Source organism: Miniopterus natalensis, chromosome 4, assembly GCF_054644295.1.
Source record: "Miniopterus natalensis isolate mMinNat1 chromosome 4, mMinNat1.hap1, whole genome shotgun sequence".
Taxonomy (NCBI): domain Eukaryota; kingdom Metazoa; phylum Chordata; class Mammalia; order Chiroptera; family Miniopteridae; genus Miniopterus; species Miniopterus natalensis.
Genome location: NC_142084.1, coordinates 92,024,274 through 92,050,516, shown reverse-complemented (window position 1 = coordinate 92,050,516; position 26,243 = coordinate 92,024,274). Strand labels below are relative to the sequence as shown.

Genomic DNA, 26,243 nt, shown 5'->3' with positions numbered 1-26,243 from the left:
GTAAACTATCTGAAAATTCCTACAAATCAATGATCTAAAATCCCTACGAAAATACAGTGAGTCTACCTGGGCTCTCCTTCAATCCATTATGTCTTTTGCAAGCACCTTCTATACTTGTCATGAAACTGTTGGCCAATGTGGAAATGCACAGCATGCCAAACACAAAATAAAGCAAATTTTAAAAAGTTTCAACTGATGTCATGTACTTTCATTACCCTCAATAAAACTTCCATGACCTAACTAAATATTATTACATACCAGTTTGTTTGTAACTGGTACCTATTGTTATAACTTACTAAGATCAACTCTAAGGTTCCTTCGAGTTTGGAGACCCGTGGAACATGGAGCAATACCATTCACGTTTATTAAGCGCTTATTTCCCAAGGTGTTGTGTTAGCTTCTTCACAGGAATTCTTGTTTTAATGCTGTATTGGCAGATTACATTACTGCCGCCCCAGCCATCACTATTAGCCTCCCTTCTGCTAACCCCATCACCCAAAATCTCTACCTTCTGTCTTGCTAGAGGAACTCCAGTTTTATGGAGTGAAATAAGATACCAAGCTCAGGGAATGAATCTTGGCTGATTAAGCAAGTTACAGCAATCCTGCTCTTCTTTGCTTAGACAGTCAGGTTTTTCCAGCTTCCCTTGCAACATCTGACCAATGAGACAGTGAGTTAATCTGGACCTTCAGGAGAATTTCCCGTCTGCTAAATTTCCTTGCCCCTTCGCCTGAACCCAGGCCTGTTATATCACCAGTGCCATCTTTTGCTAAATGCAAAGAGCTTAAATTTGTAAGCTAGATATATGTGAATATGAATCTTGATTTTGTTACTGAGCAATCCAGGGCAACCTCTTTATTTCTGTGGAACTTCACTTTTGTCGCTTGTTAAATGGGTAAGTTCCTACAAGTGGAATCCAGAATAAACAATGGAGGTGTAAAAAGTTCGTGGGGCCTACAGGGCTCAGTAAATGGGATTCCTGATCTAATTAAAATTAACGAAAACATCCTGGCCCTGCCAATAAACACACTCACTCTGGTACACAGACCCTGTGTTACTCCACGCCCCCCACTAACTCATTTTGATTGAATGCTCAGCAGAAATAAGCGTATTCGTGAAAGCAATTTTTTTTTCCTTTTCAGAAGTCTAGTTGTTGGAGATAAAGAACCACAGGTTATATAGATAGCTGACAAATTTCCTTTACTTGTTTTTATATCCACATGATTGTAAAAAAGCAAACGGTGCTAATGGCCACTTTGGTAAAAAGTGTTCCAACCTCGGAAGGATTACATTCTTTGGACAGGCTTTATTCCCAGGATATCGAAGCCCTTGGCCATGACGGCAGTCACCGCCTCACACAGCAGCATGCGGCTCATGTTCACCTTCAGCACTTTTCCTGAGGAGACAGAACCGCACACAGAATTAATTTATTTTTCTTTTTGAAAATCGTTATTAAAGAATCTATGCTACTTCTGGGTTTTACCGAGAAGTGAAGAGCCCAACCCATAGATGTTTTTAGGCTTTAACTAGAATCACCTTTACCTTAAACTACAGAGACAATCCAAGAAACAAAGGTGTTTCTGCTCAAGAAGCTATTTTTATCTGATAATAAGGACAAAAGACACAAGGTTTGAAATGATTACAACTGTAAACTTCATCTTTCCTTTCAAAATGTAGAGTTCTTTCCCAGGCCGCATGGTCTTACATAAGAATGAACCTTAATATCATGATAATGGTGAGATTTTTTTCCTAATAGTTTCAGTTCACAGGCATGACCCTCAAAAATACCAATGTGCCCTGTGACACATTAATTCAGTCTACTTCATTAACTCTGTTACATGACAGAGCAGAAAGCCCAAGGTAAAAAATTATATATATGTATTCATATGATTTTTCTCCCCAAGGGCAGTTTTCCATTGTCAAAAACCCCCAAGACTTGTCAGTCACACTGCTCTTGTTGAAAACATCCTATTCCTAATGAATGACATGGTCTTCCAGTTTTCTTTGGAGCCTTGTGGCCTCGTGCCATGTGCCTGAGGAAGGAAAAACTAGTCTGTCTTTACGCTTTTATTAGAGCTAGTTCAGTTTTGCCTACTATGTGTGAATGGATCGCTATGCAAGTTTAGGAAAGCTTCCATAAAGCAAGCACGCTGAATGCCACCCATACCCAACTGAAATAAACGCCCTGGCCTTCCTGGTGCCCCCCCCCACATGACCGCAGGATGTGACGCTCACCAGTTTGCCGATCCTTCTCCACACAGTAGCAGCTATCGTAGAACTCAGTGAAAGTAGTTGCCAGCTCGTAGATATAATCACAGAGCATGTGGAGAAACAGGTCATCTAAAATCTTCTGCAGAATCTCAGGGAACCGTAAGATGCACCGGCCTAGTTTCCATTCCTTCTCATGGTCCAAAATGATCTCGGTCTCTCGAGCAGCTTTCTGGAGCATCTCTTCATCAATACTGGCCAGACGTGCAATAGACCTGGAAAATCAGGCAGTAACCACCGTCACCATCCCTCCTTCTTTTGTTTGTGAATCCTCACCTGAGGATATTTTTTCCATTGATTTTTAGAGAGAGTAGAAGGAAGGGAGGGGGAGGAGGAAAGATAGAGGGAGGGAAAGAGAAACACTGATGTGAGAGAGAGACACATTGGTTACTGCCTCCAGCACACAACCCAACCTGACCCAACCCACAACCCTTTGGTGCAAGGGGAGATGATCTAACCATTGAGCACACCGCCAGGGCACCACCTTTCCCCTTTGTCAGGCACATTCTCTTCATTCGAAAATGTGGAATAAGAAGTGGCCGACATACGTTAAAAATTATCATCACTTGGTTTGAAGTAAGACCACGCTGTAGCCAAAACTACCTGATCCTGGTGAAGGCATACAACAAGTAAGCAGCCGTGTTTCCTCGGTCGTCCAGCATTTTGTCAAAGGAGAAGACGTAGTCATTCACCCGGTTATGGGAAAGATCGGCGTACTTGATGCAGCCATAAGCAACGGATGTCTGAGCAGCCTTCAGTTCCTCTGGGGTTAAGACCTTTTGGAAAAACAAAAACAAACTTCACAGCTTACTGACCACTGCCTCTGTCCCAGTGTCTCATGGGCAAGAGGCGGGGGTAGGGAGCATCTAATGTGCACCTTGATCAGTGAACTGTGGAGTAACATGGGCCCATCTATAAAGAAAATAATGAAACTATAACTCATCAGCTATGCATAACAAAGACTGTTTATATAAGAAACTCGATTTGTAAATTATGAAGGGTCAGCTTGAATATTTTTTCCCAATGTATTCAGTAGATACAAAACTGAAAGCACCCATTATTAAGTTATACCCACTTACTCCATAAAGATTCTGAGGTAGCAGACAGGAAATAAGATAGTAAAATAAAAATAATTAGGGTCAAGTAATTAATGGAGATCAAAACAGGGTGTCAAGAGTAAAAGGAAGAACTCATGCACTGTTCTGCCACTATCTGGTCACACATTCTGAAGCAATATTAGGCCATAAGTAAGGATTTCTGTTCTGGGCAGGACTGAGTAGATTATAGTAGACCAACCCTTCCACCAAAAGCAACTATCTAAAGCTGGGTGAATTAATATGAAACGTGTTTGAAGTCACCAGAGCATCAAAACAAGCACAGTTTGGGGGGTTATGTAATCTTTGGGAGAAGGGAAACAAGCTAGTTGCACATTTACCTGGCATTTTCTCTGAGGGCATTTTCCAAATCATTATGTGCTGGGCAAGGGAGGAACAAAACTCCAGCAGGAAAAAGTGGTCTTATTGGGGTAATGCAGAGTTCAGAGATTGGGGCTGCCGAAGAAGTGAGGGGAAAACCACTAAGAAGAGGGAACCAAAGAGAACTGAAAAATTCTTTGAACACAGTTCTTTCAAACTGTCCAACGGCAGCACTAACAAGGATGACTCTAGCACGAAGGAGCAGGTGGGCGGTTGAAGAGCTGAGAGGAGATTTCAGCAGCTGTGTAAGTAAATACCCTGGTGAAACCATTAGGGCCTTATTTCAAGATTAAGAATCTTAACCAAGGAGTAAGGTTAAACTGAAATAGTTCAGCCCTAACAAAGCCAAGACCAAGATGGACAGGATTTAGATAACCAGCTAGTATGCTATCTGCAGCCAGAAGAAAACTTAACTGTTTTTGGAGGAAGAAGACACTATCCAAAACCTTTATAATTTTTCATTCACAACGTCCAGTATACAGTAAAAGATAATGAAGCTTGATTTAAAAAAAAACACAGCCAAATGAAATGACTAAAAATCAAGGAGATGGGGTGGGGAAAACAAGACAATAGAAACAAAAAACAACAGCAACTGAAAGTATGAAATTGTTTCAAATAGAAAGCTATTTTAAAAATACTTATTAATTACCAAGGGGGGAAAAATAGTAACTATTTATAGTGGAGACAATCGATGGTATCACCTTAACAAAACAACCCAAATTAACATTAACATTCATGAGACTTATCAACATCATGTGCTTCCTGAAATAATGAAGTGAGAAGAACTCTTGCCAAGACTGCATAACTTGAGTTTAATCATGAGGAAACATCAGACAAATCCAACTGAGGGACATTCTATATGAAAACTGACTGGTACCCTTCAAAAATGTCAAGGTCATGAAAGTCAAAGACACAGCAAGGAAAAGTCAGATTAAAAAAGTTTAAGGGTGTCTGACTAAATGCAAAATGTGATTCCTGATTGAATGCTGGCCTAGACAAAGGACATTCGTGATACAAATAGTGAAACTTGAATAAGGTGTGCAGACTAAATAGTACTGTATCAACATTAATTTCCTGATTTTGATAATCATGCTATGGTTATGTAAGATATTAATATTTGGAGAAGCTACCAGGAGGGAATTCTCTGAACTATTTTGCAATTTTCTGTATGTCTAAAATTATTTCAAAATGCAAGGCTAAAAGAAAACCATAATTAAGATATTCAAAATATTAGGAGACAAAACTGGATAAAAAAGTGCAAAATTTCAATAAAACAAAATATAATACCTGAAGTAGAAATACTCAAAATGAAGCACAGAGAGAAAAAAAGTGAGAAAAAAATCAGAGAGACACAATAAAAAGTTTTAACATAATATACGTACTTGGAATAACAGAGAGAACAGAATGGGGCAAAGATGCACTATTTGAAGAGATATGGCTGAGAATTTTCCTAAACTGATGAACTCAACCCATAGATTCAGGAAGCTCAGCAACTCCCAAGTAGGGTAAGTACAAAAGAAACAAACAACTTTCCCCCCATCCCCAAACCACAACCAGGCACTTCCTAGTCAAAGTACCAAAACAAAGAATAAGAAAAATACAAAAGTAGTCTGAGAACAAGATTCATTATCTTCAAAGGAACAATAAGAAGAAGAGTGATGCTCAAAAGAAACTGGCCCTGGCTGGTGTGGCTCAGTTGGGTGGGTGTCATCTTGTGCACCGAAAGGTTGCAGGTTCCAGTCCCAGTCAGGACACATGCCTGGATTGCAGGCTCGATCTCCCGTAGGGGGCATGCAGGAGGCAGCTGATCGATGTTTCTCTCTCCCTCCTCTCTCTCTATAAATCAATAAAAATATTTTAAAAAGAAACTATGGAAACTAGAAAACAATGGAAAACTGTCTTTAAAATGCTGAAAGAACAGCTGCCAAACTGGAATCCTATAAAAATATTGTTCAAACTGAAGGCAATATAAAGGTGTTTTCAGACAAATGCTGACAAAATGTCACCAGCAGACTTGCACTACAAAAAAAAAAAAAAAATACTAAAAGGAGATCTTCAAACTGAAGGAAAATAATCCCAGATGGAAGTAAAAAACTGCAGGAAAGAATAAAGTACACAGGAAAACTAAATATGTGGATAAATATAAATAAACATTTCCAGTTTAAAACAAACAGTGGGCAAAAGACTTAAAGAGACCCTTCACAAAAGAAGATATCTAAATGGCCAGTAAGCATATGAAAAGGCAATCAACATCATTACTTATGAGGGAAATGTGAATTTTAACCATAGTGAGATGCTACTACATACTCATGAGAAAGGCTAAAATAAGATGGACAAATCAAGTGTTGATAAAGATACGGGACTCCTGGAACAATATTGTATTAGTGGTGGGAACTCCTTGGAAATTTTTAATAAAGTTAAGCATAAGCCTACCCAATGTGTTGCCTATTGTGATGGTTCATCATTGGCCTTGGGTAGTAAGTGTTGACTGCTGTGACTACTCTACTAATGATCCCTGAGAAAGGAGCTCAGCAGATATAGACTAGAGACTCAAACTGCCTCAGTCTGTAATATTCTCCTATCACTGGTTCAAAGCAATGACATGTCAACTACCAATAAGAAGCAGAGATACACCAGGCCTGTGTGGACCAGTGGTTGAGCGACGACCCATGCACCAAGAGGTCTTGGATTTGATTTCCAGTCAAGGCACATGCCAACGGTTACCAACTCCATCTCCAGTAGGGGGCGTGCAGGAGGCAGCCAATCGATGTTTCTCTTTCATTAATGTTTCTATCTCTCCGTTTCCCTTCCTCTCTAAAAATCAATTTAAAAAAGTCACATCTATTAAAAAAAAAAAAAAGAGGATTCCAAGATGGCCGCAGATTATGTAGAAGCTTCACTGACACTCTCCCAGGGTCAAAGTGGAATTACAACTAAAATATAGAAAAATAATCCTGAATAATCAACTGAAGGCTAGCTAGAGAGAACCCTATAACCAAGGATGAAAAGTGGAGACCACATACAGACTGGTAGGAAGTGTGGAGCCGTAAGAGAGCTGGCTGGGCTCCCACAGGCAGCAACTGAAGGTCCAGAGGGATATCTTAGCTGTGGAAGGTTTCCCACTGAGAACTCTGAGGTCTAAACCCCAAGCTCGGCTCCCCAGCCCAGAGCACTAGAACTGAGAATGGTGCCCACATAACATCTGGCTGTGAAAAGTAGTGGAGTTTCAGTCTGCCAGGGAGAGATAACTGGAAATGCAGGCAACCTCTTAAACGGCAAATGCACAAAGTTTCGGGTGTAGCCACTCACCTTGGGTCTTGCAGAGGAAGGGCAGAGGGGACTAGAGCTATGTGAGGAGAATCTAGGGTTGGGGGCTCTGGGAATAGAGCTCGGATTTATGTGCTGAGTCATTCCCCATAAAGCAGAGGACATCTTTCTCAGACAGACCTTTACCATCCAGGCAGCTTTTGCCTTGGGAAGGGGAGGGAGGAGCAATTGCCGAACCCTGTTGAAAAACCTCTTGCCCCACCCTGTGGAGTTTCTGCCTTCCTGTGGTCTGCAGCCTAAGGTTCATTAAAAGACTAAGAATAACAATCAGCCTGCAGGCAGAGGCAGATCTCTGGGTGCTTTGAGTCTCTGCCTGATCTGCTTTGGGACCCGAGGCTAGGAAAAGCAGAACTTGGCACACATCTTGGTCCTTCCCAAAATGTACCCAGCCCTAGAAGATGGAAACACAACCTGTGGATTGCTGAAAGCTCCAAACATGGTACATGACCCATCAAACAGCATCTAACATTGGCCTGTACCAGAGACCCTCCAAAAAGACTGGGAGTCATAGTAGATATACCTAATACATAGAAACAAACCCAAATAAGCAGCCAAATGGGGAGACCAAAAAAAAAAGCCCCAAATGAAAGAACAAGAGAATTCTCCAGAAGAGCTAAATGAAATGAAGAAATTTATCAGATATAGAGTTCATAATGATGACTGTAAGGATGCCCTGCAGCATCAGAAAAGATATGGAAATTATGAAAGAAATTAAGAATGACACAGCAGTAAGAACATATTGGAAGGAATAAACAGCATATTAAAAGAAGCTGAAGATCAGATCAGTGAATTAGAAGACAAGGTAGGAAAAAACAATCAGAGAACCAAAAAGAGAACAATTAAAAAACAGGAGGACAGCTTACAGGAGCTGTGGGATAACATGAAATGTAACAATATTTACATTACAGGAATGCCAGAAGGTGAAAAAGTGACCAAGGGGCAGAGAACTTGTTTGAAGAAATGGCAGAAAACTTCCCTAACCTGGTGAAGAAAAAAGCCACACAAGTTCAGGAGGCAGAGAGTCCCAAGCAAGAAGAACCCAAAGAGGCCCATGCCCAGACACATTATAATTAAAATGCCAAAAATTCAAGACAAAGAGAGAATCTTAAAGGCAGCAAGAGAAAGGCAATCTGTTACCTACAAAGGAGCTCCCATAAGGTTGTCAGCTGATTCCTCATCAGAAACTCTACAGGCCAGAAGGGAATGGCATGAAGCATTCAACCTAATGCAAACCAAGGATCTGAAACCAAGACTATTCTATCCAGCAAGGCTAACATTCAAACTAGATGGTGAAATAAAGAGCTTCCCAGACAAAAAAAGGCTAAAGGAGTTTATCATCACCAAACCAGCATTGCAAGAAATGTTAAAGGGACTGCTGGAATAAAAGAAGTAGAATTCTTGGTGGGTCTCCCTTGTAGAGGCTGTCTGGACCAGGGCTTTTGTTTGCTGGGAGTTTTGTTGTTGGCCTATTCGGGTTTTCTGATTCTTCCTGATTGTTTTACATGATCTCACTGATATGTGGAATCTAATGAATAAAATAAACTGATGAACAAAATAGATCCAGAGACATAGAAGCATGGAACAGACTGATGAATCTCAGAGGGAAGGCGTGGGTGGGTAGGAAGAGATTAATCAAAGAACTTATATGCATATTATGCATAACCCATAGACACAACAATAGTGTGTTGAAGGCTGGGGGCAGGAGCGAGATAAAAGGGGTCAAGAGGGGAAAAAGGGGGACATCTGTCCTTCAATCATAAAGACACATAAAAAAAAAAATAGAGATACTATGCCACATTAACAAAGGAGAAAAGCCGTTTTGTAATAGTCAAGAACTGTATTTTCAAAATAAATGCTCAGCAATTCACAAAACAAACTGTGCAATAAAATTTGAGTAATATAAGCCTGTCGTAAAGCAGACTGACTCCTTATAATCCTTCCCAGTTCTATCGATAAAACAAAAAGGAAAAATCACAGCACAATTCATGGTCCACAACATGCAAATAAGGCCTTGAATTACCTTGTCTCTCTCTTTCTCCTTCAATTTGTCCATGGATCGTTTCAGTCCTTCTTCCAAAAGGTCTATGAGGCGCACTGTTTCACCTGAACGTGTTTTAAACTTCTTCCTAAAATAAATTTAGTGAAATTCCTAACTAGATAGATTTTGAAACAGACCTGACTTAGAAATCTTTGACAATGAAGGTTTAACACTGCCCTATTCCAGCTGGCAACCAGGGACAATGCCAAACAAAAGAAACAGGTACTTTCAAGGGTCCTTCCTCTACAGCCCCCAATTCAAAGCATTCTATGCTTTAGGCTCCTAACAGCATTCTCTACACATGCTCACCATTAATACATTCCCTCAGATGGAAAGAAACAAGACATTTGTTCATTTACCTGAACATAAAGTTTGGCTTAGTTGTTTCACTTTCTTAGAAAAATTATTAATAAAGTACACTTTTGCTTCTAGAATTGTTTGGAAAGCAGGCAAACTCTTAACTGGAATCTCATTTGTATTTTTCTATACTGTATAGTAACCAACCCTGAATGCATATTATAATCAGATGGAGAGCTTCAAAATCCTTCAAACATAACAATGCTACAAATGAAGCATGCTTTTCTCTCTCTCACAAAGCCTACCAAAATAAGTGTGATACTTCCTATTGAAGTTATGTTTTCAGAGTTGCCTTAGAAAGGATATTCTTGCCTTTTATTACAGAACTGAAACTCTTTTATTATCCCAGAAATTCATTAAATACGTCATGACTTTCCTTATGCCACCCCCTCCTTGGGTGTCCGACTTGCAAATTTTCTGATGAAATGATATCCATCATGACGCCTAGTCAAAGGGCTAAGTGAAGCCTTCCTTAGCATTACTACTTTGTAATAACAGGTCTTTTTCACTACTCCCTACCTGTGTGCCTGCCTTAAATTTTTGTATGTTTTGTGTGTTTTTTGTCTAGTCCTCTGACCAGAGGAGGGAATGAATATCTGAATACCAAGAGAGCTTTCAAAAAATAAAAGCCTAATACCTATGGTTAGATCTAAGTCAGTAACTCCCCTGGTGGGGCCTGGAATGTATATTTTATCAGGCTACAGAGAATCGCTCTGCTTCAGATGATAGGCTCCTTCAGGGAAGAGGCCACATTCTATGTATCTTCACGTACACACCGTGGAGCATCCATCCAATGCTTGCAGAGCAAGTGCTCAATAAACAGGCACCCAAGGACTAACAGAGGGATGATTAAATAAAAGGATAATTTATTTATTGTAAAATGTCTTAAAGAAGAAAAATCTCACCAAAAAATAGGTGGCAGAATCTGTGAGCATTTTAATGTAAATGTTTAAAATATGGTAGGCTGCCAGTTAACTACCATTGAAATTATTCTTCATTTTTAATGGTCTAGGATGCCTTAATTACATGATGCTGAGAGTGCAGAAACAGAATATTACATAAAAACAATCAAGGAAAAATCCCTTAGCCATCACACGATACGGAAGTTAAATGCCAAGATATATTTTGGTGATAAACATAAAAAATAAAAGCAAATTTGATAATTTCCAGCAAACTATAGGAATAATCATCTGTCAGTTCAAAAAATCAAGGTAAGAAACTAGATACTATAAGCAATACTCAACTTATTGGTTAGTTTTTCAGCACTTTCTTCGGGCCATGAACATCCTAAGATCTCAGTCAGTGTCTTCTGATGCCAAAAACAGTACAGCTCTCCAGAAGATTATTATAATTAAAAAATGCTTGCTGTTGATGCCAACAAGGTTTCTGATCTCCAGATAATATGAATCTAAAATAATACCTTGACACACCTACCTGCCTTTTATATGCTTAATTGGGGCTTTTGTACACTAGCTGGTCGAGCATCTTGAGCCACCTGAATGGTTTTTATAAGCACTACTGTCTTTGTGTAATGGTAGTATTTGGGTTGTGTCACCAACTCTAAAATAAAGACATGCTGATTAAATAGCTAAGGAATCTCTATTGAACGTAAAATGTTAAAAATTTTGTACCTTGAAATTGTTGACACTGCATATAAATATTTGCTTGTATTTACCTCTTTATTTCATAAAAGCTGAGCAAAATGTGGGGAAAAAATTGGATTATAGAAAAACTAAAAGTATGGATATTAATATATATGTCTCAATAAACTTAATATTTTTGAGATGAGCATGAAAAAAGAAAGCTGTGAATCTTAAAACTCAGACATTTACAAAATGCTTGAAATATACTGTTGAATATTTTGTTTGGAATCTAAGGAGGTACTGTGATAGAATTTACAATTTAGATGTGTAGGAATGAAAACTGTTAGGTCTATAGCTTGGTTTTCATTCAACTTAGCATGAATCTACCTAAAAGGTTACATCCTCTGGCAGTGATAAGACACAGGTACAAAGTGTTCAGCTGGGTTCACCATTAGAGCATCTGTTGACTAAAGAAAGTGTGGACTTTTAAAATTCTACTGAGCCCGGCTGGGCATGGCTCAGTGGTTGAGCATTGACCTAGGATCCAGGCGATCGGGGTTCAATTCCCGATCAGGGCACATGCCTGGGTTGCGGGCTCGATCAGTGACTCTCTCATCATTGATGTTTCTATCTCTCTCTCTCTCCCTTTCCTTTCCTCTCTCTGAAATCAATAAATTTATTAAAAAAAAAAAAAAAAAAAAAAATTCTACTGAATTATAGCCTCTTCCAAAGAAATTTGGGGGGTCAAGTATATCATTACCACCTTTAGATTTTCCAGACTTACTTGTCTTCCCCCAGCACCACACCAAATCCAGCATGAGACACCCGAGTTACTTTAGGGTCATACCAACCAATCATTTGGCCAGCAGCAAATACTGTCTGCAAGTGCATAGCCTACAAAGAAACAGACATAGAAAGTAACTTCATAAATTTCCTAATAACAAAAAGACTTAAAGCTCTTGTGCTTAAGGATCAATATTTGTAAAATTCAAATCACTCATAAACCTTGTAAGGCAAGTGTAATTATAAAAGCTCCTTTTAATTCCCTATATATGAGAAACAGTAAGAGCAGAACTGTTACACTTTTTGTGTTCAAAAGTTTTTAAAGCAACCGAATTTAGAGCAGGTTCATGTGCACTAATTTCAATTAAATTTCCTATCACACATCCACTAGTTCAGGTATGAATGGCCACTGAGGTTTAGAGAAGTAATACTGTTTCCAGTTTATGGAGACAGGCCGAAAAACTGGGAAGGGTTTGGCCAAATCTAAACCCTGTTTTTTCTCCTATGTTACAATGCTGTTCTGAATTTTAGTCTTTGGGGAAAATTTGTAGTCTTCAAGTGCCAAATGCCACAAACCTCACCATACCGTCTCAGCTCCAATCAGACAATGTAAGGACATATACAAATCTACAAACTCACTTGTCCACTGTCCACCACGTAGATAATCATATCTGCTTTTTCCTCAGTCAGTCTTTGTTTAAGAGCAGCCAGGTCAGATGTATCATAGGTATAACCTCCATCTGATTTTACTATGGTTAATGGTATAGAACATCCTGGGACAAATACAATCTTTCTGCCATCATCCACTTGCACAAATCCTAGAAAAATAATTTTTATTAATATGTTAAAAGAACCCTGAAAGAATATAAACACTTAGCTGTTACAGGATATTTATCAGAGAGCTCAAGACTTTACATGATTTTTTTTTCTCCATAACCTATGAACCTTGGAAAATGGCTACTGTCAAGGTTGTCTGGGGACCCAGGGTGTTTTCTCAACACAGGTGAGATATCCTGACAGTTTTCTGGACTTACACTACACTTGGCTCCCGAACTCGTTGAGAGCACCTCACTGGATTCCACCTGCTCAGCAGATGCAGCACAAGTCAATCCATACTTCGTTTCCACCCTGGAGCTATAGACTTCCTCTGAGAGAAAGATGCCTTTTCTCTCATTGCCTCTTAAAATGTACTAGAAGAGCCTGGCCAGGCATGGCTCAGCGGTTGAGCAACAACCTAGGATCCAGGTGATTGGGGTTCGATTCCCAGTCAGGGCACATGCCTGGGTTGTGGGCTCGATCCCCAGTCTGGGTCGAGCAGGAGGCAGCCGGTCAATGACTCCCTCATCATTGATGTTTCTCTCTCTCTCCTTTCCTCTCTCTGAAATCAATAAAGATATATTTTTTAAAAAATGTACTAGAAGAACATGGTGACAGTAACAACAGCTACATCTGAGTGCTACAATGAGCCAATGCCATGCTAAGCCTTATACTCAATCTTCACAATAACTCTATGCAGTAAATACTATTATTTTGCCTTTTTATAGTTTAGGAAACTGATGGTTGGTAAAGGCAATTTATAATGGTGCTTTAAAACATGCTCTAAAAACTGCCTTGGATTGAATCTCAGAGCTAGTACTTATTAGCCATGTGACCTTTGGAAGTTACTAACTTCTTTATGCCTCTTCTCTTATTTTAAAATTATTTTTATTGATTTCAGAGAGAGGAAGGGAGGAGGAGAGAGAGAAACATCAATGATGGGAGAGTCATTGATCGGCCTCCTCCCTCACACCCCGTGCCTGGGATCAAGCCCACAACCCGGGCATGTGTCCTGACCAGGAATCGAACCACGATCTCCTGAGCCGAGCTATGCCTCTTTTCTTATCATTAAGTTTAAAATTTTTAAAGTCTTTATTTATTTATTTGTTTATTTATTTATTTTTAAATATATCTTTATTGATTTCAGAGAGAGGAAAGGAGAGAGGGAGAGACAGACAGAAACATCAATGATGAGAGTCATTAATTGGCTGCCTCCTGCACGCCCCAAGCCCGCAATATGCCCTGACTGGGAAAAGAACTCCAATCGCCTGGATCCTAGGTCGGCGCTCAACCGCTGAGCCACACCTAGCCGGGCTAAAATTTTATTTTTTTAATTGACTTTTTATTTTTAAGAGAGAAACATCGATTGGTTTGTTGTTATACTTTTTTATGCATTCATTGGTTGATTTCTGTATATGCCCTGACCTGGGATCAAACCCATAACCTTGGCCTATCAGTGCTATAGGAGAATTATGTGGAATGCCCTTCTCCTTTGCTAGTGGAAGTGGGGTTCTTGGTGTATCTCCACAGGAGGATGAGTTGTGGTAGAAAACTTTATTTGCACAAACTATATCCTTTGGTTTGCAAAATCCCATTTCCCTAAAACCAGTCCTGGAAGAGGTGCAGCTGGGGATTCGGCAGAGCTAGGAGCAAAGCCAGTGTCCAGAATTTCCATTCCATGGTGAAGTTGGTCTGGCAGAGCATCAGGCTAGTTCTAGTCCATTAGTCCATTGTGTGCGGTCCGCGTAGCCGTGAGCCACATGGGCTAATGCAGGGGAGTACGCCCCCTGCAAGAAGAGAGCCAGGAGCCCAGAGTGCAAGAGAGAGGAAACTCCTTTGTTTAGCTTACGTATCTCAAATCTTCCCATGCTTATAGTGGCCAATGACCTCATCCCAGGTGTGACTGACAGACAAGTACCTTTCCTATATCACCCAGACTTCAATGAGTATGTGTCTATTTGGCCTTCCCTTTGCTCCTTTCCTCTTATTAATAACAAGGCTACTAAAACGGTATCATCAGGATGATGTTCTAACCTAATAAGCTACCCAGCCAGGGCTAAAATTTTATTATCTTAAAAATATGGTCCCTAGGCCCCAGACTGTGATTAATAAATACCACTTCTGATTCAAGGAACCAGGCTTTCTTGTAGATATCAGATTAGTTGACTTCAGATATAAGGCAGGGAATGTACAAAATAATCCTCAAATATCATATACTATCAAAGACTACAGGAGTCAAGAGGAAGAAGAAAAGAAAGCCAATCTGAGGAGGCTACCATTAGCCAAAAATGGGATAATCTGAACATTAAAAATAATAACAAAGGAAGTGGTTGAAAAATATAAAATATACTAAACCTCATTTATAATAATGCTAAGAACTCAGTTGTCATATCTGGAAGAGGCTAATAAACTAATTTATTATTCTGAAAATTGATAAAGAAAATTAAAACCAAGCATTTTACCATCTTATATACACTGTACATCAGGATAACCAAAATTATGTGACAAAGTTCTGCATAGGAGAAATTCCAGGTAACAAGCAGAGGGAATGACAGAACACCACATTTTCCAACCTCCAATGAAGTAATAGATTAAAATCATCATCACCTATAGGTCCTAAAGGCACTGGGTAAAGTCCAGTAGGGAAATTTAAGGACAGATTAGGTGACAACACCTAAACTCACTAATCGATCTTAACATCACAAAAAGAGCCAACCAGACATTATTTACATTCTTGAAAAGAGAACACAAACCAGAATTTAATCAAGCCTCTTTAGAAAAGAGAGAATTATGTTAAATAACACCTTATGGAAAATTCTGTAAAATAAAAGGCCCAGTCTCTTCAACAACAAAAGATAAAAAAGAGATACCTATGAATTTACAAACTTAAACTATATATCAAACAAATGTAATGTTCAGACTCTGAAAAAAAATACCCCTCATGATTAAAAAAGACTATGAATCAATTTGGGATACGTAAACTCTGATGGGCCACTCAATAATATTAGGAAATTATTATTAATTTCCATGGAGTGATAATGGTACTGTGATTTTGGAATGGGAGGAGAGCCTGTGCACTTAGACACCTACCAAAATAGTTATGGATGAAAATATATAACGTAAGCTGCATACAAACATAGTAAGTTCGTCCTGTATCTGTATTCATAATTGTTGAAGCTGGGTGACAAGTACATGGAGTTGGGGAGCGCTGTAAGACTCTCTCCACTTTTGCATTCGTATGAAAAGTTGCATAATAAGAGTTTAAAAAAAAAAAAAAAAGAAAGAAAAAAGAGTGCCTACCTTTATCTTCAAATTCCTTTACAACATCATTCATCCTATCCTGATAGAAGGACTCCCCCCTCTCTATTAAAGAGATGTCCAATGCATCGTAGATTTTATTAAACTCTAGGAAAAAGTCACCGAATGAAGAAAATGGTTAAGGATTTAAATGAACAGTAGACATGCATCTTACATTAAAATAAATTTATTATTTAATTAAAATATTTGAAAGAAAGTTATATTTAACAACATATGATAGAGAACATTGTATCCATATTGACACTTTGAAAATGTGGTGAGATACACATCAAAATGTTACCAGTGAGTAGGACTCCAGTTAACTTTTTATTTTCTTTTTCCTGTCTACATTTACATTTTTTCTACAAAGAACATGTTCTTCTTGTGTAACTTTAAAAATGTTTACGTTTAAAAAAATGTAAATAAGAAAAAAGAAAAGTCTCTCCTAGTTGAAGATCAAGTATTTACAAAATATTTTCTTCTAGTTTCTCCTAATTTGCACCATTTACCTGTCTGTCCAGCCATGCATCACTGACACTATTACCTACAGCAGCATTAAAAACATTTTACCACCAAGTGCTGCAAACAGCCACCATTAGCCTTCTTTTCAAAGATCTACTGGCTATCCTTGTCCATGTCTTCTTCAAAGTGACCTTTACAATTACTTTGTCAAGTATGAAAACTTGAAATTGTCTTAAAATGAAACATGAACCTGCGTAACTAGGGCACTCTGCATGGCACTCCATCCAAACGTTCGATCTCACCCACTGTGTATTTCTCTTCACTTTGGTCCCCGACATCTCTGGATAAATGAATTCCTATGTGTCACACAGGTTTGGTTGCTACTGTGAACAGGATCTTTTCTTTTCCTTTTCCACTTTCCTAATTAATTTTTTCTGGCTTCTGAGTAAGTTAAATTTTGCACCTGCCTGTCTTAATAAACTTTCTTAACAGTTATTTCAATCTAAGAAAAAATCTACTTGCCAGTCCTTGAAAGTTTAAGATGTCATATAAGGTCAATTCTGAATGAAGACTCAAGTGAACTACACACAAGAGTACTTGCTGAATGAATGAACAGAGTCCAGAGGCTCACCTTGGCGGGAGACGTCACAGATAAGCTTCCAAGCTTTTATGATGCTTGGATCTTTACTCTGAAGCAGAACTACACACTGGTATGCCCGCTTCTTAAATTCCTCCTCAGTATCAAACCTCTTCTTGGATTCCTATGTTTAAAAAAAGAAAAGTAAGGTTTAGAAAGTGAAAATTTAGAACACCAGGACAAGTGCTCTATCTTGTCAAGAATATTGTTACAAATGAATGAGCCAAAGGATGCTATTATTTCTTTTGAAATAATTTTTCTTGAAAATACAAAATTCTCACCATGGTGCTACCTCCACTTTTCTAATTCACAAGACTACTCAAACCAATGCTTCTGTGCTCCAGTAGAATAATAAAGAATAGCTGATAGGTAGGGCTGGTTTTTCTGGGCTCTATTTTCCATTCTAGATGTGGTCCTGGACACCTATCTGTTTTAACAAAATCTGGAAAGACATGACTTTTCTTTTACTGTGGTTTTAAATGTTATCAATGCAGTATAAATACCTGCTTTCATTAATAGGTTTGTCCCATTATTCAGAGCACAGAATTCCAACAGGTAATTATAACATCAATTATTTTACCTGTCTCATAGCAGTAAACATTCTGGTTGTTTTCAACTTTTTCATTAGAAAATATTTACCAAAAGACAAAAGAACAAAACAAATAACAGACAGCCCCATGAATGTTTACTTTTTACCATAGAAATCCTATTCTTGGGCAGTTAAGGTAAGGAAATCATTCTAAAAGGGGAAAACACCTACTTGTGCAAAGTTGTTTAATGGATAAGAGCCCCCCTGAATGGGAGATATCAGCAAGAGATTAAGGTAAACTTTGGTACACCAATCTAGCAAAAGACATGCAGTCATATCATAAAGTAACGTGAAAGAGTTTATAACAAAATGTTAAGTACGTACAATACAAAATGGTATTATAATCACAAGTAATTTAATAAATGTTTGTATATGGATAAGCCAAGAAATCAAAGCTGACCACAGTGATTGATTTAAAGTTAAGATTAATGGTAAATTTGTCTTTTTTCTAATTCAATTTTTTTAGCATATATATTTTTAAAATTGATTTGAGAGAGAAAGGGAGACAGAAACATCTACTGGCTGCACCCTGCACATCCCCTCCTGGGGATCAAGCCCAGAGCCCTGGCATGTGCCCTGACTGGGCACGAATCGAACCGGTGACTTCTTGGTGCATGGGACGATCCCCAACCAAATGAGCCACACAGGCCAGGGCAGTAAATTTGTCTTTTAAAAACTGTTCTTCCATATACTTAATAACATTTTCAAAAAATATAAAACCAAGAAGAAAACAACAGCATCAAAAACATTTTAAATGGGGGGGGGGGGTGTAGAAAAAACACTTTAAATATTAAAATGTATTTTGATTAACTCCTAAAGTCACTTAACAATAGGTACTGTGATAAAATTTAATTTTTAGCATACACCAATACAAAAGCAAAGATAATATGTTGGGGGGCCGTTTAGCAACTTTTATTTAGACCTGCAGTGGCTTCAAATACCATTCTGAACTCCCTAAGGAAAACAAGTAATTATGATGAATGATAAACACACAAATAATATAACAATAAATGGTATCAAACCTTATAAAAGGCCTGAAGATCCCCAATAGGAGGTGAGACTGTTAGGTAATCTGGAAACTTATCTTGCAGGTGAGCAATGAGCATGCCAAACTGTGTTCCCCAGTCTCCCACATGGTTTAATCTAATACCAATCAGAGAACATAAAATAATTTTAAAATGATAAACATGCTTAATTTAGAGAAATTGTACTCCTTTAGGAACCACTAACATTTAGGTGCCAGTACATCACATTGTTTACTCAGTTGTTTCAACGAGGTTGCAAGCTCCACCAGAGGCACCGACAGCCAGTAACACAGGCTGCACACACCAGGCCTCCAGGATTTGCCGAATCAAAGTCTCTATCAATGGACTGTGACCTGTTTATTACATAGTTACTGAGACAATGACAGTTGAGCTGATGTTGGTCTTTACCACAACTTTATGAAAATTTAACTTTTTAACCAATTATCTCAGTAATTTATACTGGAGGTTCTCACATTCAATGACATAAAATTCTTCAGAATTTAGTCACTCTAACCACTTCTCATCCCTCACTGCTGTTAATTAATCTCGAACTCCCAGATCACCTCTTAACTGGATTATTACAATAGCCTTCTAACTTGTTACTATAGTTCTCCCATCTTTGCCTGGCTTCTTCAAAGAAGCCACAGTAATTATATCACAGACATACCCCATTTTACTGTGCCCTGCTTTACTGCACTCCACAGAAGTTGTATTTTTTACAAATTTAAGGCAAGACCCTCCACTAGCAAAAAGATTATGAATAGCTTTATTGTGGCACTTGCTTTATTGTGGTAGTCTGGAACTGAACCTGCAGTATCTCCAAGGTATGTCTATACATCGCTCTACTAATTAAGACTCGCCAGTAGCTTCCCATTACACTAAGGAATAAAATCCCAGTTTCCTGCCATGACCTACAAGGCCCAGCATCATCTGTCCCTTGCCTACCTCAGGAGGCACTAGAGAAAGACTTGTGGAATGAATGGCGGGGTGGGGTCCTTTTCCTTGGTTCCACTCTAGAGAGCCTAAGGAGTTATTAGTTCAGAGGAGAGGCCCAGGACATAATTTATTTTAAAAGCCTACTAGATGATTAGAAGCAGAACCACACTCATAATCACTGATTTAATCAAAGATTCTTTCTCAAGTGACATTTCTCATTTTATACAGAACTCTCCAAAGGCAAGAATATACATATACCTTAGCACATCATATCCTGCAAATTCAAAGAGGCGGCACATGCTCTCTCCTATGATAGTTGACCTGAGATGGCCTACGTGCATCTCTTTAGCTATGTTGGGAGAGGAAAAGTCAACTACAACCTGGGATAGAAAATAAAAAGAGAGATTTTTATAGACAGCAATGTTGTACTATAATTATGTAATGTGATAAATACAGCTACAGAGGCAATCATATTACAATGAATAAATAAAAGTAACACGATGTACACCTTAAATTTACACAATGTTATACGTCAAATATAGTCATTAAAAAGAAATTTTTAAAAGGGGCATAAACATTTTATTCTGCTAACACATTCATTAATAATATATGTAACAATAACCTCAGACTTAAATAGCAGCTTGGCTTGTAATTCAACTGTGTTAAGTTTTTCTGATGAATCTACTTGTCCATCATTAACGAAAAAAGAATCAAATTCATTTATACAAATTATCTGTGCTCTCTCAGCAATACCTCAAAAGTATCGGCTGGCAACCTCACATGCCTTATGGAATAAAGTGAAAAGAAAAATCACATAAAAAGCAACATCCAGGAAAAAGGCTACGTTGCAGTTATGTTCATAACCTCAAATATTAATGGTTAAATCTCAATATGAGAAGTGAAAGCTGCAGCACTTTTCACATAGTCTTAAGTATTAGTATATCAATTAAAAAGCTGTACATATACCTTTTTGTTCTCTCCAAGAGTAGGTAGTTTAACACCATTCACCAGGAGATTGGTCAACTGCTTTGACACAAAGTCCTTTCTTAAGTGGACATTAATAAAACCTAATAAACAGCAGAGGGGAGAAAAAATTAGATAGCTTCCTATTTTTAAGGACGGCTCTCTCCCACAGACTTTCTCAGTTTCACTCATGCTGGTTCCAGAGTGCTAATCTGGCTTTGGCAGAACTCTTCAGGACTCCAGTACCCCTTGGGGCCTTGACTTGAGCCCTCTTGTCAGCTCCCTGTTTCAGCATTTATTTCAGACCTTACCACTCTCCTGAAAGCTTACTTAATTCAGGGCCTCGTCACTCTCAGCAAATGATTTGTTCACCTCTTAACAAAAAATAGACAGCCCTTTAGCCACAGACTTATCTGCCATTATCTATTTTTTAGCTGATGAAAAACTGAATCACAGAGAAGTAACTTCATCTAAGACCAAGCAGCTGAGTCTAGACTAAAACTTCAGTTTCATTTTTCATTCCAGTTTTCATTTTTATTTCAAAAAGGGCTCAGCATTAATACAACTACTTAAGAAGGGTAACATTGTCATACCAGGACCAGCAATGTCAACTTTTTCAATACATTCATTGTCTGCAAGGTGTTTGGTAATGTTTTCAGCAATTTCTCTTGGATTAACTCTCTGTTCCTTGGTTTTGAGCATCTATAATACAATACAAAATGATTCATTACACAACTGGTTTCAGCAAGTTACTCAGAAATGCACAACTAATAAAGCATTAGATGCACTTGACACAGACCAATCAAAAGGCAGAAGCAGAGAAGTCCAGTGACCTTGTACACAGACAGATTAAAGCATCAAGCGTCAACAGTCCACAAAAGTACAAAACCACGTGATCTCCATTTCAGAATGAGTTGCCACACATATGCATAACATTTTTACGAAGACATGACAAAGCCTTTAGTTATTACACCTGTTTCCAAGAAATTACATTTCTAATTCTCAAATCATGAGACTGTGCAATATGCAGACTTGGGTAATAACAAGCACCCTTATAAACTACAAGGACCCTTATAAACTAGACCCCAGTGAAGACACACACAAATTATCTGGGGGGGAAATCTGGACTCTTAAATAGGGAATTTTCACTTAAAGTGAAATATGTCAGCCCACCTCAAAGACACCACAGTTGCATCAAATATTTGATGGAAATACTGATTGGCAAATGGCTAACTTTTAATCCCTCACTTTCCAACACTAACCAATAATATACAACAATCCTGGGTACAACAGGATGAAAGTACAAAAACAAACAATGCCAACTACTGCCCTTAAATATTCAGAATACTTATAAAATTTAACTGACTCTTCAAATCTGTTCTTTTTAAAAATTAAAGATATCCCATTTTCTCAAGTTTTTCAGAATTGTGGAAAATGTTCTTTTCATTGAAGATACAACAATTTGCTATTATTTATGTAGATGGCAATGATGATGCTAATGCTTAAGAAAATCAAGTCACTGAGAGCACTTCATAACAATGCACTCACCTGAGAGATGCCCATAGCACTGTTACATTGATAGTCCCCAAATTTGGGCTGCTGACTTGGTGTCACTATTAGAGGAGGATTTTCCAAATCTGGATACGCAGCCTTAATGGCACAACCAAAGACCTCTTGTAAGCGGCTATTGATGTTGATCATATTTTTAGTTGGTCTGTTCCTTTCTGCTTGAAGACTCTGTAAGAAAAAAAAAAGTCAATAAAATATTAAATTATCATATCTAAATATTTTGAGAAACCTTCAAATGTCCTGAGAAGACCAAAAAGTAACCTACACTCACAGTGCAATGTTCTCACACCTGGGATATGCTAAGAAAAGTAACAGGACACGTCTGTCCCACAGCACATGTAAGACATAAATGGGAAATGCCCCAAGTTGTTTTGTTCTCTCCCTCTCCCCCTCTCTCTCTTTTCCCTCCCTCCCTCCTTTCCTTCCTTCCTTTTAAAAAAGATGTCTTTATTGATTTCAGAGAGAGAAAGGGAGAGAGAGAGAAACATCAATGATGAGAGGGTCACTGATCGGCTATCTTCTGCACGCCCCCTACTGGGGATCGAGTCCCCAACCCGAGCATGTACCCTGACCCGGAGTCCAACTGTGACCTCCAGGATCATAGGTCGATGCTCAACTGCTGAGCCACGCTGGCTGGGTGCAAATTCCCTTTCTATAGTTATTTTATCAGAATAGAAACTGAGAGAAGGAAGTATAAAGGGCTGACTAAATCTTCTTAGCGTCTCTAAAATTCGGAGAAAATATACAAAATTTGACATACATATCAAATGCTGGAAGTGGAAACTCTATGGACAAAAACACGTAAAAAAACTTTGTAAAGTATGTGATTATCTAACCACTATGCTGTACACCTGAAACTAATACAAAATAATACTGAATATAAAGTGTAATTGAAGAAGTTTTTAGCCCAGCCGAATGAGGCTCTGAGGTTGAGCATCGACCTAGGATCTAGGAGATCGCAGTTCAATTCTGGGTAAGGGCACATGCCCGGGTTGTGGGTTTGATCAATGACTCTCTCATCATTGATGTTTCAACTCTCTCTCCCTCTCCTTCCTCTCTCTGAAATCGATAAAGACATATTTTTTTTAAAAAGAAAAAGTTTTTAAAAGTAAAAAAATGTCTTCATGTATTCTCTTCATTAAAATGTTGACCTCTTCCAGACAAGAAATGTAAGAGGTAGGTAATACCTAAATACCAGAAAAACAGGTTGTTTTGTCTTACTGTTAAATAATCCCATGTTGGACTACTCCTACCTCCTATTTCTCATTTTCTGTTAAGTGGGATACATTTGTTTAAGGTGGTGTATAATTAGTCACCTCTATTATTACACTTATCACACCTTCTCAAAATTATGTGTCTCCACCACCAGACTTCTGGACGCAGGAAAGTTCTTATTCGTGGCTCCATCCCTGGCATCTAGCATTGTACCTGCCATGTAGCAGGTCAAGAAATGGTGAATGAACATATATGCTTTAAATGGAATACAAATAAAAATGTTGCCCACATACTAGTTACAATTTTGTTAAAATGTCAATGATGGCAATATCAATGGCAACAACAATAAAAGCTATGATTTGAGTGGCACTGTGTCAAGAACTGAGCCTAGTGCTTTACTTATGTGCTTTATGTTACTTCATCTATGCAACAGAACTAAGTGTGTTACTATTATCGCCATTTCCATGTGGGCTAGAAATTAAGTAACTTGCCAAAATTAACAAAGGGTAAGTGGCAAAGTTAGGATTCAAACTCAGTACTATTAGAGTGAAGAATCCAAGTTCTATGCTTCCTCTTCACCTCCCAACCATATGGAAAAAATTACATTCTTAAACTCACTGAAACCTGATCTAAGTTTTTAGTTAATCAATAATGTGCTCCCTCTGGGTAACACTCAAAAAAGGGGAAGATTTGTTTTTTCACAATCTAAAGATTTCCAATAGCAAATACTGAAGTTATTTAGATATGATCCTAAAAACTAAAACCTACTATAAATACATCCCAATCTTTGTATTTTTATTTATTTCTTTAATCCTCACTCGAGGATATTTTCCCCCATTGCTTTTCAGGGAGAGCAGAAGGGAGAGGGAGAGAGAAACATCGATGTGAGAGAGAGGCACAGATCAGTTGCCTCCTGCACCTGCCCCAACCGGGGCGGGGGATCAAGCCTGCAACCAAGATAAATGCTCTTGACTGGAACTGAACCCTCGGCCATTCAGTCTGAGGGCTAATGCTCTAACCACTGAGCCAAACTGGCAAGGGCTTAATAATACTTTTGAATTGAAAGAAATATAATCGAGAAATGAGTATATAAGTAAGTGCTGAATGTGGTAATCAGAAAGGTGAGATATTTTGGGGAAGACTCCATGGAAAATAAATTTTGTGATTTTTTAGAAGACTCAATGATAAAGCTATTTGAAGCAGAACAGAGCACACAGAAGCAATAAAAAAGATGTCATGGGAGAGGGGCAAGCAGGGCCTAATATGAATAAATGGAAATCCACTTCGGAAAAAATACAGTGCCAGTGCAGCCTGGCTGAAAGTAGTGTACACACACAGGAGAACATGGATGGGAGTGAGGTTATCCCCTAGCATGTGTCATCAGCCAACTTGAAAGGCAGGCAAAAAAATGAAACCCCAACTGAAGCAAGCTCAATTTTTTCACAAAACCAATAAACACTATTAGATTATGAAGTCATTAAATAACAAAGACAGCACAAGCTTCACGGAAAAACACTGTTCTGAAATATTAAGTGAAAAAAGAACCCCACCACTATGACACTATAAAATATAAAAATTGTCAAATGACCAACTTAGGGCAGAGGAGGAAGGTGGGTGTGTTTTGAAACATTTCCCTTTGATTGAGGCACTTACTTAAAATTCAAAAATTACTTTGTTAAAAAAGGCACAGGCATCAACTGGTGAAAGAAATGTCTCAACCCTACTTGAAGCTAACTTTAAGCCGGCCAAATATTTAGTCTGAGGAAACATTTCAGAGAGCCCTAGAAGGACAGAACAGCACCGATTCTCCACTGCGCACACCTGTAACTGAACCCTAACTTGTCTAAGGCAGGTAAAAGGACGGGGTTTCTTTCCTCCTTTTTCCAAATTCATCAGGGTAAACTTTCTGAATCTTCCGATAACAAGGGGTTTTAAAAAGAGACAATTAATTCAAACTTCAGAATGAAACCGGAACCACAGGACTCACCTTTCGAAGGATATTCAGCCGATACTTCAATTTTAAATTTTCTTCCTGCAACTGCTTCAAATTGGGAGAAGCTTCTAAACAGCCACCGTTTTTCAGCCGATCAATTTCAGCCGTCAGAGACTTAATCTCTTTTTCCTATAAGAGGAAAGGCACTTTGTTCCTCTAGCATGACTTCAGTGATGTAATGAACCGCCCGGCGCACTAAACCTGCCAAATTTACTCGATCAACTTGAACTTTGTGACTGCCGACTTAGTGCTATAAAGCAATTCCCTGGATGTGACGAGTGCTTAAAACTACTTTCCTCTCACCCCTCCCTACCGGGGCATCAAAGGGGATGGAACTCTTCCACTTTCACTTTCATAAACTGTCACTTGCGAAGGCAGAGAGCAAACTCCTGTTTGACACTGAATCACTCGCTCCGCGGGCTTTTTTAAAAAGAATTCCTCTTGCTCAGCAGCATGGAGAGGACAGTGGCTGAGCCGCGCGCGACCCAGGACCCGGGGCTCGTGCTCTTGTCCCCTTTCCGGGTTTGCCCGTCCCCACTCCGCCCCCCGCACCCCTTAGGAGGAAGGACGGACTGAGGAGCGGCTGGAATGAACAGAGGATGCTGGGGGGGTGTGTGTGTGGGGGGGGGGGTCCGAGAGGGCGGCACCCCCGCTCCGCCGAGGGAACGAGGGTTCTCTCCCTCCCACCCCTGGGGAGGCCCGGGCCTTGGGACCCCGCTGCTCGCCTCTAAGGGGGACCGGGCGGTCCCTGTCTCGCTGCCGCCGCCGCCCCGACGACGCTCCGGCGGGAGCCAGGGCCTGGTCCCTCCCCTCCGAGCCTTTCCACCGCCCCGTGCCGCCCGACCTGCTGCTGCAACCGCGCGGAGCACTGAGCCACCAGCCCGTCCATCCTCCCGTCAGCGCCGCAAGC

At 39.1% G+C, this 26,243-nt stretch overlaps 1 protein-coding gene across 1 annotated transcript; it reads right to left on the bottom strand.

Annotated features, from left to right (window-relative positions):
• Positions 1–593: 593 nt before the first annotated feature.
• RARS1 (arginyl-tRNA synthetase 1) lies at positions 594–26,243 on the bottom strand. The gene is made up of 15 exons (XM_016214015.2): positions 26,178–26,243; positions 25,328–25,462; positions 22,105–22,293; positions 21,150–21,258; positions 20,560–20,660; positions 19,852–19,973; positions 18,655–18,775; positions 17,038–17,167; positions 15,948–16,052; positions 12,471–12,649; positions 11,833–11,942; positions 9,091–9,196; positions 2,872–3,044; positions 2,236–2,483; positions 594–1,396 (listed from the first exon to the last, which is right to left on the bottom strand). The coding sequence occupies exons 1-15, from the start codon at positions 26,220–26,222 to the stop codon at positions 1,287–1,289; spliced, it is 1,983 nt and encodes a 660-aa protein (XP_016069501.1). The 5' UTR covers positions 26,223–26,243; the 3' UTR covers positions 594–1,286.